Below are 14,961 nucleotides of genomic sequence, written 5' to 3'. Positions count from 1 at the left end.
ATATTTGAGTGAAAAGTCGTCCTGTCTGATGTGTGTGGTTCTGAGAGCCTTGAATTTACTGGTGGGGATAGTGGGAAGGATGTTCTTCATCTAATATTAATGTGGTGAGGAGACCCATTGATCAGCTCCATTCCTTCAGTCATCTTGTGTTCATTGGGCCTCTGCTAAGGGGTTCATAGGTGGAGATACATGTGTCCCCTGCACATAAGAGCTGGGTGCACCTAATCAAATATCTCATAGGTTGATCGATGTGTGTTATAAAAGGTAGTCAATATAGAAATGGAAAAGTACACTGAGCTCTGAGAGCTTGTACCAGGGGATTTGCCAGCTGAACGAAGCTCTGAAGTGTGGCAGCAGCTAACCAGGTGAAAGAAGAAGGGTGGGTGGATACCAGCATGAAGCAAGTACCCTGTGGCAACAGAGGCCAGGCTTATTTGAGGACATGACAGTGCTGACATCCCAGGTGAAGTCCGAATTCTGTCTGGGCAGGAGCCACCTTGTACTGGTAAGGGTTTTTATCCCAGGGCAAAGGAAAGTGGGAAGTGTGGAAATGTGGAAACTTGCTCTTTGACATGATCACTTTAGACTACACAGATAGAATGGAGTAAAAGGGCCAATAGAATTGGATACCCATTGCTGGGCCATGTGGGAGGCCTACATGAGAGTCACGGTAGCTTGGACTAGAGTTTGATGAAGAGGTTTAGAACATTATTGAAGGTTGAGAAGTTGGTAACACTTTTGTAATGATTGGATAAAGGAAAGGCAAAGATTGTTCTGTTCCCACTGCAGGCAAAATAAGTACAGGTCAAGAATTCAAAATAACCAGAATCCAACAAGCCATGTATTTTGTTTCCTCCCTTCTCCCACCCTTCTCTTCTCTCTCTCTCCCTTTCTCCTTTCTCCTCCCTTACTTTTACATCCTCTCCCTTACCCTTTCCTCTTTCACTCCATCTCCATCTCTTTCTCTCCTTCTCTCTCTCCCTTTTCCCTTTCTTTATAACTTTTTAACGTTTAGCTCAAATCAGAAAGAAAAAAGATTGGGCACTGGTAAGGAAACTTTGGCCAGTAATTTGGAAATGACCAAGTCTTGCTCAGTTTCTATTACTATGAAATGGGGGTTTGATAAGAAATCATTCTAAAATGTATTGTCTCATTCATGTTAAAAGCATACAACTTTTGAACACTTTTAAATCACTGGCGAGATAAAACATGAGCTGGCTGGGTGGTTTCTGGCTGGTGCACTGAATGTCTGCATGAGTTGCAGTGTTGCTGTAAATATTTCCGGGCTCAGACAGGAAGATGCAATAGGAAAAGCCCGAACAAATTCTGAAGATGCCAATATTGTCACAGAGTCTCCATGCAGAATGACGTTATTTGACAAAGTGTTTCCCTGGTGATTTGGCTGCAGATGAAAATGTCTTCAGCAATAAAGCTCTGTGCTTGCGCCGCTGCTCTGTGCACTCATCAGTCAGCAAATGACATATCAAGGATCTTCTTGGCGGCATTAGTTAATATGCTGGCAGAAATATGTGAAACGTTGCTGTGCCCCTGAATTTCTGTGCATGATTTTTGTCTATGTTTGAACCTACATTAATTTACCAAAATATTTATCAGCTATAAATCTAGGACTAATCAATAGGATTGCATTAAAACAGAGATGGGAAGATTTTTATTAAAAGTGTTTTCTTAGATACCAGGATGAGAGGACTTACAATAGGAAGAACTGCTGTTTCCCCATCATTTGCAAATAGTTTCAGGGAGATTTAAGGATTGGAAAAGCGATTAAGTGTGAAGCATATTTTAATTATAGTTATTGGAATAGCTGTATACAGCTTTCTGAATTAATACATTGTTGTTTAATAGGTCACAGTCATGTGACCACACTTCTGATTGTAGCTGGTTTCATTAGCAGTGGTGTTTTATAACTTATAGTAATTTATACCTAATGAGTTCAGAAGTTGTATTTGCGTGATATCAAAGGAATAATTTACCCCATACGTTACCACTCAGCAAAGGAGCAGAATCCAGCAGACTTCCCATATGCAATACTTCCCATAATGAGGTAATTTTACACTTAATTCTGTGGATGCCAACTCTGGTTTCACAAAGTCATTTAAGAAAGTGGAGGGAAGACGAATGACAATCATTTCACATGTATTTAATGAGCATGAATTATCCAGTGAGGTAAACATCCATTATTTCCGTTGTGAAAACTATGCAGGTTTAGAATTTCTGCTCTACTGGAGAGTTTCCTTTTCCGGCACCACCCCGCCCCCAGCCCTGTCAGGCCTTGGTGCGTGTCAGAAGCTATTCTGTGCACTCGATTGAGCTGTCTGTATTTTAATGGCATGTGTGCCGGACTTCAGCTTAGGTTTGGCAAAGCCTCCATGCAACCTCACTTCTGGGTGTCTACTGCCACCCTCGGGGACAACCCACCCTCATCCTAAACTAGCCTTTCTAAGGGCCCCTGTGGGAATACCTCAGGGCCCTGTCCTGGTGCAGAAGCCAAGGAACGCACTAGGTGGCTGACAGCTTTACAGCAGGCACGGGGCTCATTTACACTTGTCATTTCATAAAGGTTTTATTTAAAATCATAGGCCCAATGGGGTTTTAGTTCTGGAAATTCTTTTGAGGCCACCAAGTGATATTGGAGAATCTCCAGGCTAGAGCAATCTGCATAAGATGCAAAGATAGGAATAGGTTCTTAGCTGAAGAGGGTGTTACATTTAAATAAGCTGGCAGAATCTTGGGGAAACTTTTCTCATATGTGAGTGCTCAGGTTCGGTATCCAGCCAGGGCAAAGTACAGTATTTTCCAAATGTTATTGACATAGAACCCTTTTGGGGAGAGTGCCTTACCCTGGGTTTTAACCTCTATAAAGTATATAAATATGTAAATGTTTTAAAAAGAATACAGTTACATTGTGTAGTCCACAACAGATTTTGTCAGGGTAGAGGATATATTGTATGTTCATATGATTTTCAAGCTGTAAAGTGCCATAAAAATGTAAGAGATTATGCTTATTTTTCTCCTTTGATCTTGTTGGGAATAGTGTCAAAAAAGCATGTACCACATTCTTCACTTGTTCAGAGTCCATTGATGTGGAGACTGCCATTTGTGCGTCTGCCCTCCGCACTGGCCAATCACTTCTTAGTTTGAGGGTTTATGTTATTAATTACAGAAAATGGTCATTAGTCTGCGGTTGATCTGAGCATTCATTTTAAGTGGATTTTCTAGTTGTGTTTCCGCTGCCTTCTACATGTTTTCTGTCAGTTCCAAAAGCCTAAAGTGGCTTTACTTTATATTAATGCAGCCCTGCAATTATCTGCATGTTGCCTCAGTTTTCTGCAGTCAGCTTTTCCAGGTTGGTTTAAACTTTAAAAAGGGGAGTCCGGGGAAGTGAGGCTCACAACAAATTCCTGCTACACAAATATGTGACTGCCAGCCTTAGAAGAAATCTCCGTCTGGTTCCAGCTGCCTGATTTTTCCTCTGTAGTTTATGCTCACCATAGCATATTTGTAAATGCTTATTGAATTAATAGGTAACTTTACGTGCCATAAATGCTCTTTTGATTTCATGTGGAGGCAAGATTTAATTTCTTCATGGTTTGATTCGATGCTGTTGATTTTTTTATGCGAGTTTGAGAACATACAGCTTTTCCACAGTGGTTTCAGTGAGCTAATTTGTTGACAATGTAAGTTATTTATAGTGCTTTGGTTGCAGGAAGTAGAAGGGACAAGTTCCACCAATCCAATGCATAGTATTCTTTTGCTGTTTATTTATTCACTTAACCAGTATTTATAGCTCTTACTACTGGCCTGGATACAGCAGGGAAGAAAATACAACCCCTGCCCTCCTGAAGTCTGCATGCTAGTGGGGAGAGACAGTGAATAAACTCCAGGGTATGTGGTAGTTGGTGGTGATAGAGAGGAGGAGGGAGTGTCATGGAGGCTCAGAGACCTGAAGGATGTGCAGAAATTTAGGGGAAGAGGGCTCCAGAGGAGGGCTGGAGGTGCACAGGAGTGAGCCATTTGGGGTCAAGAAGTGACAGGAATCAGAGTTTGGTTTTGTTCTCAATGAGCTAGGAAGCTAGTGGTGTATTTTGAGCAGAAGAGGGACAATATAGGTTATCCATTTAGAAGGACCACTGTTACTTGAAGGTTAAGGAGGGGAATAGAGAAAACAATTTGGAGGCAATTGCAGTGACCTAGGCAGCAGATGATGGTAGCCTGGCCCAGATGGCAGTGGTGAAATGATAAGAAGTGGTTCAACACTAGTTATTTACTTCAAGGGGAGAAGCTGACAGAATTTGCTGATGAATTAGATGTGGGATGGAAAAGAAAGAAAGGAGCCAAGTTTGACTTTACCTTAATAGCTGAGCACCTCGAAGTATGAAGTCGGCGTTACTCAAATGGAGGATCCTCATATGGGGTAGATTTGAGAGAGGGGGCGGTTTGGGAATAGTTAAGGGAAGGTGCATTCAGATAGCCACGGGGGGGGGCGGCGGGTATTCAGTTGGCATGTGGCTCTCTGAGTCGGAGGGAAGATTGGGATCTTGGCTGGAGTGCAAAGGTGAGTGTCCATGGTATATAGAATGACTGGTGGTCATGAATCTGGAGGAGATCATCTGGGAGGGAGCATAAAGAGAAGAGCTCAAGGCCCCCCAGTGTTTAAGAGTCAGTGGGGGGACAGTGAGGGGTGGCAACACAGAAAACTGAGTCATGCAGTGAAGGAAGAGAGTATAGTGTACCAGGAACCATGTGAATGAAAGGGTCTCTAGAAGGTGGAAAATATCAGCTCTGCCAATGTCATTGGTAACCGGAGAAAGGTAAGATTGAGATGGGCTTTTGGGAGTTAACAGTGTAGAGGTCTTATCAAGGCTCAGCACTTGCTTTTGTGACAAAGCGGAGTTGGAATGGGCTCAACATAGATAAATCTTGAGGATTTGCTCCAAGTAAAGGCAGGAAGGTAGGCCATAGCTGGAGGGGGATGTTGAGCTGGGTGGGGGATGTTGGGCTGCGGGATGGTGTATTTAAGATGGGCAGTAACACAATGTCTTATGGTACTGTGAATGGCTGGCAGAATTAGATGTTGTAGGATAAGGGGACAGTTGCTGGAGCCATGTCATTGTGTAGGTAAAGGGCACTGGTATTGGAATGGAAGTGGAGGGTTGGCCTTGTTTAGGGGTCCAGGTAGTTCATGCAGAGTGAAGGGGAGAAAAGGCAGAGTGTGCACAGACACAGGTGGGTTGGGAATTGGTGCTGGAAGTGATGGGCTTCTCTTTGGAGTATTTGTTTTTTCAGTGAAATGGTGAGCAAGGATAAGATAGAAGATGGAGGGAGGGAGGGAGGGAGGGAGGGGGGAGGGAGGGAGAGAGGGAGGGAGGGAGGGAGGGAGGGAGGGAGAGAGAGAGAGAGAGAGAGAGAGAGAGAGAGAGAGAGAGAGAGAGAGAGAGAGGGAGGGAGGGAGGGGGGGAGGGAGAGAGAAGTATACTATACAATAGTTGGCTAGGAAGGAAAGACTGGCCTAAAGAAGTAAGGTTGGATGGCCAGGGGTACAAAGGGCTCCTGATAAAACCCAAGAGAATTGAAATTTTTGAAATTTTTCCTTTCCTTGCCCGGGATATCTACAGAAGTGTTCCATTGTAGAAATATACCACAATTTGTTCCTCCATTTGCCTACTATTGGATATTAATGTTGTCTTCAATTTTGGGCTATTAAGAATACAGCTACTATGAATATCCTTACACAAGTCATTTTGTGGACATGTGTTTTCATTTCCCCTGGGTAATGTTCTAGAAGCAGAACCACTGGGTTGTAGAATAGATAGATATGTAACTTCATAAGAAACTGCCAGTTGTCTCAAGTGGTTCTGCAAAAGTAACCAGGCAAATGCTTCACCCTTGGGTGGAAATAAGCTCTAGGAAATGGAAAGTGCAAGGTAGTATGAATTCAGTCACAGCTTGGTCATTAGTTAATCTTAGGAAAGTCGCTGAATGTCTATGGACCCAATTTTCCCAAAAGCTACATGAAGGACACAAGCTAGGTAATCTACTAGGTCCAGTTCAGATCCCAAACTCTGCATTTTGGTGAAATTCAACTACATGGTAATAAGTAAACAGAAAGCCATATCTGTGCACATTTTTATTCTGTGGGAGTTCAGCAACATTTAATATACTGGACACAGGAAGAAAATCTTAGAACATAAGGTGCAGAGGCAAAATGATTAGGCTTATATGAAGCACACAGTTGCCTGTGAAAATCACATATTCTTTTAAAGAAAACATCATAAGGTGATAGAGGATTCAACTCAAAATTTGATATAAAGAGTTGTAATAGCTATGAATAGCTCCCACTCTGTTTTCATTAGAACATATACCAGGAGATGCAATTAGACGTTCAAGGAAACACACACACACACACAACTGCTTACACATCCAGTGCTTAGATTGTGTGCCTTGCTTTGAAACTAGAGAAATAAAACATTGGCTTCTCTCACTTTTGCAGTACTACTGGGTAAGAGTTCTAGTCATCTGTGCTCCCTCCAGCCAAGAACAAAGTGAATGTCTGTCCTTCCAGCTCCAGGAGTGATGGCCCATGGCCACCTTTCCCTACATCTTGTGTATAAACAGATCTAAATGCACACCGGCAGGTCTTTGTCTGCCACTTCTTGGCTGCCTGTCCCTGCTCCTCAGCACTCATGGTAAAGACTGACGAGTCACGGTTCACTTGGTTGAAGCCGACTGATAAATAGAGGAAGCTAGAAAAGACAGATTGAGCATCAGTGTGAGATCACGTACTTCTGTAATTTGTCTTTGGAGTTAATGAGAATTTGGGGTGGGAAGGGGAGAACCAGTTGGAGATAACTCTGAGCCAGGTGGGGAATCTTGACTCAGCTGTGATTGGTGGGAAAGATAAATGCCCAGTTGGTGTCCCTCACCCTCCCAGGTCCTGGGTTATGAAATCCTGCCCCCACAGGGCAGGCGAATGTCCTCTCTCAGAAGGGTCTCTGAAGAGTCTGAGCATTGCCAGGCAGACGCAGGCCCATGGAGAGTTGGATTTGAGTGTGAGAAAGGTCAGTTATGCCAACCTCTTGTCACATGCGGATTCCCTTCCACAGCCTCTCTGGCCTCATTGCCTTCTGGCCTCCACTGGAATGCCTACAGTGACCGGAACTCCCTGCCCCAGCACAGTCACTGTAGGACACACACATGTGCTGCTCAGACGTTCTCTCATGTGCAGCCTCACCAAGCCAGTGCCATGCAACCTTTCTCCAGGATGTGATCGGAGAATCTAAACACAAAATCAACCCACAGCTCCATGGGTGGCAGTTCTGGTTGATTTTGTTTCTCTCCTCAGGTGGAGATGGAGATGGATCGTGGGCACTATAAACATTTATTTCTGATCTTTCTTGGTGGTCTGAAGAAGCACAAGTAAGGTCATCCCCCCAGCCCCCCAGTCAGGGACCATTGTATCCTAAGTGGCCCTGATATATCCTTCCATTGATCTAGGAAGATGACTCCTTTCTCACATTGGGATTGTATTTTTTCTTATCTGTTCAAAAGTCTATCTATTGTAATTCTAAAGCAGTGATTCTCCACCAGAGCAACCTTGTTTATTGGGGGACGTTTGGCAGTCTTTAGATGTTTCAGTTGCCACATCTGTTGTAGGGGTGCTGCTGGTATCTGATGGTTTGAGGTCAGGGATGCTGCTAAAGTCCTACAGTGCACAGGACAGCTCCCCCCACCAGGCCCCACCCCAGACAATTATCTGACCCAAAATGTCTTCGCACTGGGTTAGAGACGCTGGTCTAAACAGTGGTTGGCAAACTCGTTAGTCAGCAGAGCCAAATATCAACAGTACAATGATTGAAATTTCTTTTGAGAGCCAAATATTTTAAATTTAAGCTTCTTCTAATGCCACTTCTTCAAAATAGACCCACCCAGACCTTTGTGGAAGAGCCACACTCTAGGGGCCAAAGAGCCGCATGTGGCTCACAAGCCGCAGTTTGCCGATCACTGGTCTGAAGGAATTAGACCAGGCAACAACCAGAAGTACAGTCCAGTGGTGGCCAGCATCGTTGACTCTTGCCCCCCTCCATCCCCCGCCCCTGGCACAAAGCTTTATGAGGACCTAGGAAGATTCAAGAGTTTTAATTCATAAGCAGAAGAGCTTCTGCATTTGTATTTGTGTTCATGCTTCTTAGAGAAGAGTTAGAGTAGACTCAAGCAGCTTGCCACAGAAAAGATTCATTAAGAATCACTTGTTGGGGATGTGGTTGTAATATGTTAATGGCAATTCGCTTTGCTTGCTTTAGTCCATAACTGTCCTCATGGAGGCATGGGCATCTTTGAATCTTAAATGGGGATTTATTTTTTAAAGGTCTCTCGGTTTCTAAAGACCTTTCCTATTTACTGCTAATAAACGAAGTTAGTACAGGTTGTTTGTCGTTACCTGGTCAGCTCCGACTCCTGGTGAGCCTGTGCCTGCCTGCTGTCCACTGCATCCTGGACTCAGCAGCCCTGTTTGGCTCCTGCAGGCCCCTGCCTATGGCTCTCTTTTGGAATCAATTCATCTCATATAGGCCAAGCCCAATCAGAGAAGAGTGGGCAGTCAAGAGCAGAGTTCTAATAGTTTCGGTGCCAGCTTTCAGAGAGCATTTGTTTTTTATTAATTACATAGAATTCTAAATCTGTTGTATCATTGATTGTTGGTGGGGGTTTTATTTCAGTGTTTTTATCTGTGTAGGAGGGAAGACAAAAGAAAAAATTTTGAATAGAATCTTGTGAGGTTTTTATTTCCTTCACGTCTTAAGAAGTCAAAATTACTTTGCTATAACAGCATAACAGACATAAACATTGGATCACTTCCCACCGCCACCCTTTTTGGGTAGAACCCCTGCTGAGAGGGGCCTCACAGGAGCTTGTCAGCCAAGGCAGCAGCCAATTAGATGAGCTCCAGTGCCTCCCCGGCAGCTTTCAGACACATGCCCTGTCACATGTGCCATGAGTGTCAGCTCAGCCCCCTCTTCCCCAGCTCGTTTGACTCAAACCAGTCCTCACCTGGAGCTGAACGGGGTAAACATTTACAGGTTCCGCACTCTGTGCTGGACTCCGTGCTGGGTGTGCGTATTAGAATGGGAAACAGGAAACACATTCTTTGGGGCAATAAAAGCAGGTGCAAGAAGGGGGCCCCTGACTCACAATGAATGTAACTATGAATTGACACAGTATAAACAAAGAAATTAATTGCTCCATCAAGTGAGGTCCTTTTTTTTCTTTCTTTTTTTTCCTTTTTCTGGCGTGTAAGCACAATTACTGAATGACCGTTTTTACTTTTAAATGAAAATTGGCAAAACTAAAGTTAGTGAACTGTGTTAAGTAGTGGTGGACCCATTGGAATTTGAAGGTGTTCTAGAAATCCTCCTTTAGTGATGGACACACACACACACACACACCCTTCTCCATTTTCTTTTATTGTGAGGCTCACAGAAACACACAGTGGTGGGCGCCACTGGGCCTGTGTGCTCTCTGAAGAGTGACTGCTCCCTGCTATTCTAGCAGCACCGGCCCCCATGTGCCAGGCTTGTTCCTGGCTTAAATCATCTCGGTGCTCTGAATCCCTCCTTCTGAGCCAGCCCCCACCCAGGATGGCATTGCGCCTCTCATGCTAAAGCTTGTCTTCTGATCCTCCCATGGAACATGACAGTTTCTCTGTGATGGCCGAATTAATTATCGGAAACGATTTCCTGCAGATAGTTGGGTGCTAATTATGATTGGGACCTTGGAAGCTCTTAAGCCCAAATCTGTTGTTTGTTGTTGTTAAAAATGAAAGACCATAACATATTAATAGAATCGTCTTGGTGTTTTGTTTTGTTTTTAACAACTGAAAGTGATGCAGATTAGGCCAGGAAACTTTGTGCTTAACTGTGAGCTGCATTAAAGCTATTTAATCTTTGATTGTGGGGGAAGGGATTTAAGAAGTAGTTGATTAATTGCTTCTTTCTGGTAAAGAAAGGATTGAGTTTGAATATTTCAATGCAAAGCAAAAAAAGCAAAACTGACATTGATTAAAATGGAAGTAACATTTGGGGAGGTGTTCTCAGAATTTCTAAGTTTGATTACCTGATTTGATTGCATGCTTTGTCCCAGGTTTGTGAACTCTTTGTAGCCAGTTCTGCCTGGGAAGAACTGTTTTCAATTAAATGGATCATGAGCACTGGAGAAGGAATCATGAAACGCACCTGTGGTGCGGGGTCATGGTGAGAACAAAACTGCCCAGCTCACAGAGCCACGGTTTAGGGGTGGGCCTGTGCTAATACTGGCCTTGGATATCATTTCATTCTTCCCATCAACAGCTTCGTTAATGAGGTAGAGAGAGGAAGGTGGGTGGGTCCTTCCTGGAGCTCTGTGACACCAGAAGGTGGATGCTTTCACTGGATCTCACTGGGGGGAACAAAGAGGCCCCAGACCCTTGATCATTAGAAGGGATGATATCTATTGGATACTGTTCAAAAAGTAGGAAGAGGACTAAGTATTAATGGGAAAGCAGAAAAGTAGAGAAAATAAGAATAGGAAACTTCCTAGTCAATTCACATAGGTATTTTTCTATTTTATTTTTTTTGTAAATCCTCATCAGAGGATATTTTTAGAGAGAGTGGAAGGGGGGGGGAGAGAGAAAGAGAGAGAGAGAGAGACAGAGAGAGAGAGAGAGAGAGAGAGAGAGAGAGAGAGAGAGAGAGAGAAACATTGATGTGAGAGAGACACTCTCACATCAGTTGGTTGCCTCCCGCAACAAGGTACATGTCCTTGACTGGAATTGAACCCAGAATCCTTCAATCTACAGGCCAGTGTTCTATCCACTGAGCCAAGCCGGCCAGGGCTGGGCTGGTTTTCTTTTGCAGGGCTGCAAGGCTTGCAATGTGATATAGGCAATGTTCCCAGCATAAATCTAGAAAAATCTTGAATAAATATGTAAACAAAAGGCACCCAGAAAATGAATACTTTTGGGAGATTCCATAGTGTTTTTTACAAATAGGGTGTGTGTGTTTTTTCTAAAAAAAAAAAAAAGTTCAGTGATTCATTGTTTTTTGTTAAATCAGGTGGCTGATATAAAATAAAAATACGAAAAGTACATGTATCGTATGTTGCGTCTGAGACATTACTTGTCAGAATGACTGTCTGGCAGAAACATGCACTGCCCTTTAGGTCTTACTTATGGACATGGCTGAGCGTTAGGTCCCTACTCATGAACCACTGTCAGTGCAGAATCATTTCTTGGGGAAATTAACAGAGGTAAAGACAGGAGGATAGAGTAAACGGCAGTGTTGCATGCAGAACAGGCTGTCGTGGGGGACACATTTCTGTATAAGGGGCTATTTTAAAGGCTCTGAAGTTTTCTTCCAATTACAGATTGGTTGAATTTCCTGATACTTTTTCCTGCTTCCAACATAAGACTGCAAGATAAGACAAATGGAAGTTTAGAGAATTGTACTTATTAAATCTCATTTCTCTTTTTCTCTTCCAACTTCTTCTTGATCATTTTAATCTTACCATGCAGCAATTCAGGACCCCAGTTTTCCCTCACACGACCTGGAGGGCAAAGCCCTCTGTGTTTAAAGAGACTCAGTGCCCCCAGTCTGCCCTAGTTCTGCTCCAAGGAAGCTGTGCTGTAGCAGAGCGGCACCTGGCACAGGTAGAGATTGGGAGCTTGGCTCTGTTGGGAAGGGTGAGGAAGGTAAGGGCCAAGCCAGCAGCATCAACACAAGTTTCCTGGATTTGTTCACAAGTTTCCCTGTTCATTTAGTCACACACTTGTTCACTCACTTACGGGCTCACAGTAACTTGCTGAGTGTGAATTGAGTGCCAGAAACTGTACATCCGTTCTTGTGAAGAAGACATGGGCCCCACCAATAGGGTGCAACTCCCCACCAAGCATTGCAGCAACCTTGTGGCCTTATGACCTCACACCAGCAACTTCCATAGACGTGAAGCACGTGGGAACTGGGTTAATACAGCCCAAGAGCTGGGCACACTCTTTTATGAATGAACACAGGAATTACAACTTTACACTCCCCAGTTTTTTAATATTAGAAAACTACAACTAGCACCAGTGGTTTAATCATTGTGTCTGGACACTGTCAGCTTTTATGTGAGACTTTGGGCAGAGTGATGTAGTCATTCTGAAAATATTCTGGAGCAGGCTTCCAGTAGTTTTTTGCTTTGTTTTATTTTGTTTTTAATTCCCACATGAGAATGTTTTCTTTTAAATTGTATTTTTGGGGGATGGAGGGTCAGAGAGAGAGACAGAGACATCGATCAGTTGCCTCCTGTTCTCATATAGGCCCTGACTGGGAATCGAACCCGCATTCTGTTGGTGCACAGGATAACACTCCAACCCGCTGAGCTCCCAGCTATGGCACTTCTAGTAGTTTTGAACATGTTTCTGCCCCGGCCCATCCCTGTCACCTTAGCTTACTGGTGCCCCTGCCAAGGCCCAAGTTTTCATCCTATCTAATAAAGAGGGAATGTGCAAATTGACCATCACAAAGATGGCAGCACCCACAGCGGAGGTGGGGTTTCCATAACACAAGATGGCTGCATCCACAGCAGAGGCTGAGTTCCCATAATGAGCCTTAATGAGTAATCAGCAGTGACCTGAGGCTGGGACGCCTGCCTGGCACAGCTTTACATGTATCCTGAGGCTGCATGCACCCTCTGCCCACCTGGTGGGTCTTGATGGGTACCTGAGGCTAGAACCCCACCCAGCAGGGCTTGACAAGGTGGGTCTGGATCGCTCCCAATGGGGGTGGGTCTGGTTGGGGCCGGGTCTTGAGCATTTTTGAGGTGCCATGGGTGGGCGGGGACTTGATTCTGGGTCCCATGGTGCACTCCAGACTCTGACAGGAGGAAGATTTTCCTATACATTTTACTAATTTTCTTTCATCTCTGACACTTCTGTTATAAAGGGCAAATGGCAATATTAAAATATTTCCTCTAATTAATCCCCTGAATTTAATGGCAATATTAAAATATTTCCTCTAATTAATCCCCAGTGCATGAATTTCTTGCACTGGGCCACTACTTTGTAAAATAAGACTTTTAAATGAAGAAATTTAAGGTCCTAATTTTAAAAATCTATGCTTTTTACTTTAATGGGCAATATCATCCCAGTGATTTTTAAAGTTTAACCCAATGATTGTGTTACCATAATGGGGAAGAAAACCCAACCAAACCCTTTTTCCCCCATTTAGGACAAGATATATTTCAAAAATGTCATTTGAGCTGCCTGAGAAGAAGTATTTTAGTCATAACACCTGCCATTTATTGAACAATTAAAATGTGTTGACCTAAGAGACATGATCTCACTTAATACAACAATTTAGGAGGGAGGTTCTGTGATTACCTTTGTACCATTAGAGTGTTCATACTGTCCCCAATGTACAGATGAGGAAATTGAGGCTCAGAGATTAAGTAACTTCTCAGAGATCAATGAATCTTAAGATGGGGTTTGAATCCAGACCTTCTATGTGCCTTAAAGAACCTGTCCACTCATAGTCTCATCAGCTTTCTAGCCACAGTGCCATCACAGAAGAGAGCTCCAGTGTCTGCCCGGGGGGTGGGTAGAATGAGATTGAAAGGATTTAATGAGATCACTGCAGACATACTTATGTAGCCTTTCTGTATATTTCCTTTTATTGACTATTTTGTGTCACAAGGCACAGAGGAATAAGTGTTTCCAGTGTTTTAATTTTCTTGACAGTGATTCTAGTGATAAACCTTCATTAATTAAAATCTATATATATAAAAGGCTAAGCAACCATCGCATCCAAAACAACTGAACAGGCTGTGTAGGGCAACCAGGCTGGCAGGGGGGTTAGTGAGGGGTGACCAAACAACTGAGCAGCAGGCTGCATGGGCTTACCAGGCCTGCAGACACAGGAGGGGGGGCAGTTGGGAGTGACCAGATTGGTGAGGGGGGAGGCAATTGGGAGTGACCAGGCCAGCAGGGGGCGCAGTTAGGTGCAATCAGGCAGGCAGGTATGTGAGTCCCAGATTGTGGGAGGGATGTCCTCCTGATGGGTCCTAGATTGGAGAGGAGGCAGGCTGGGCTGAGGGGATCTCCTCATGCAAGAATTTCGTGCACCGGGCCTTTAGTAATTACTTAATCCTCTGGCAGCACGATACTTAAGTGTAGTCTCTTGAACCAGCGGCATTGGTATCGCCCACTAACTCCTCAGGGCCACCAAATTAGACTTTGCACGTGCACAGGTTCCCTCCATGTGCAGGGGTTGGGGAGCTCTTCGTGTCTAGCAGGTCCCAAGAGAACCCTGTGCTGCAGGCAGAGAAACACACCACTGCTTGCGATCGCAGTGCTAGTGGCTCTGTGACCAAGGGTGAAGGTGTGGAGAGCAGGGCAGCCAGGAAGAGTGGTGGCCTAAGCATAAGAAAAGCTGTCAGATAAAAATCCATTTCCATGGGCCTTTTTACATAGTTGAGGAAGAAATATTCTTTATTCTTTTGGAAAGAATTATTCTAGTATGTTTGTAAGTTCAAAAAATAAAGTCTAATTAATGAAAAATAAGAATTAATAGAAAGAGAAGATGAAAACTTAGTTATAAAACACTTAAGGCTCTCATTTTAAGCTCACTGCAGGATTTCTAGCCCCTTTTGTTTTGGGTGGGGGGTTTTTTCTCCCCTAAAAATTTACATTTCCTATAAAATAATTCCAGAGTGAAAAATCATACATGTCGTATGAAATAATTACCATATTTGTTGTTAAAAGGAAATACACAGCATGCAGCCCCAAATGCCTTTCCTACCTGTCTCATACACAACATTTTATATTATAACATAGAAGAAAATATATAAGATTTCTTGCAATCAGTTTATTCTAACCTACAAGTCAAAATTGAAGCTTAGCTTATTTAGAGAAGGTAAATTATGTGTTCAGTGACGTTT

The 14,961-nt window shown here is 43.6% G+C and overlaps 1 protein-coding gene across 5 annotated transcripts in view; it reads left to right on the top strand.

Moving 5' to 3' along the window:
- Positions 1 to 14,961, top strand: part of RSU1 (Ras suppressor protein 1) — a 180,269-nt gene that overhangs the window by 136,863 nt on the left and 28,445 nt on the right. The window contains exon 9 of one of the 5 annotated variants that reach the window (XM_045587807.1): positions 7,122 to 7,185. The exons of the other annotated variants lie outside the window; for them this stretch is intronic. Coding sequence (XP_045443763.1) covers positions 7,122 to 7,170 — 49 coding nt within the window. The 3' untranslated portion in view covers positions 7,171 to 7,185. Of the gene's footprint in view, positions 1 to 7,121; positions 7,186 to 14,961 lie in introns of those variants that run through there. 5 annotated transcript variants of the gene reach the window in all.

This window comes from Pipistrellus kuhlii, unplaced genomic scaffold, assembly GCF_014108245.1.
Source record: "Pipistrellus kuhlii isolate mPipKuh1 unplaced genomic scaffold, mPipKuh1.p scaffold_m20_p_1, whole genome shotgun sequence".
Taxonomy (NCBI): domain Eukaryota; kingdom Metazoa; phylum Chordata; class Mammalia; order Chiroptera; family Vespertilionidae; genus Pipistrellus; species Pipistrellus kuhlii.
The sequence above is the reverse complement of the archived record's forward strand: the minus strand, read 5'-3'. Positions and strand labels throughout refer to the sequence as shown.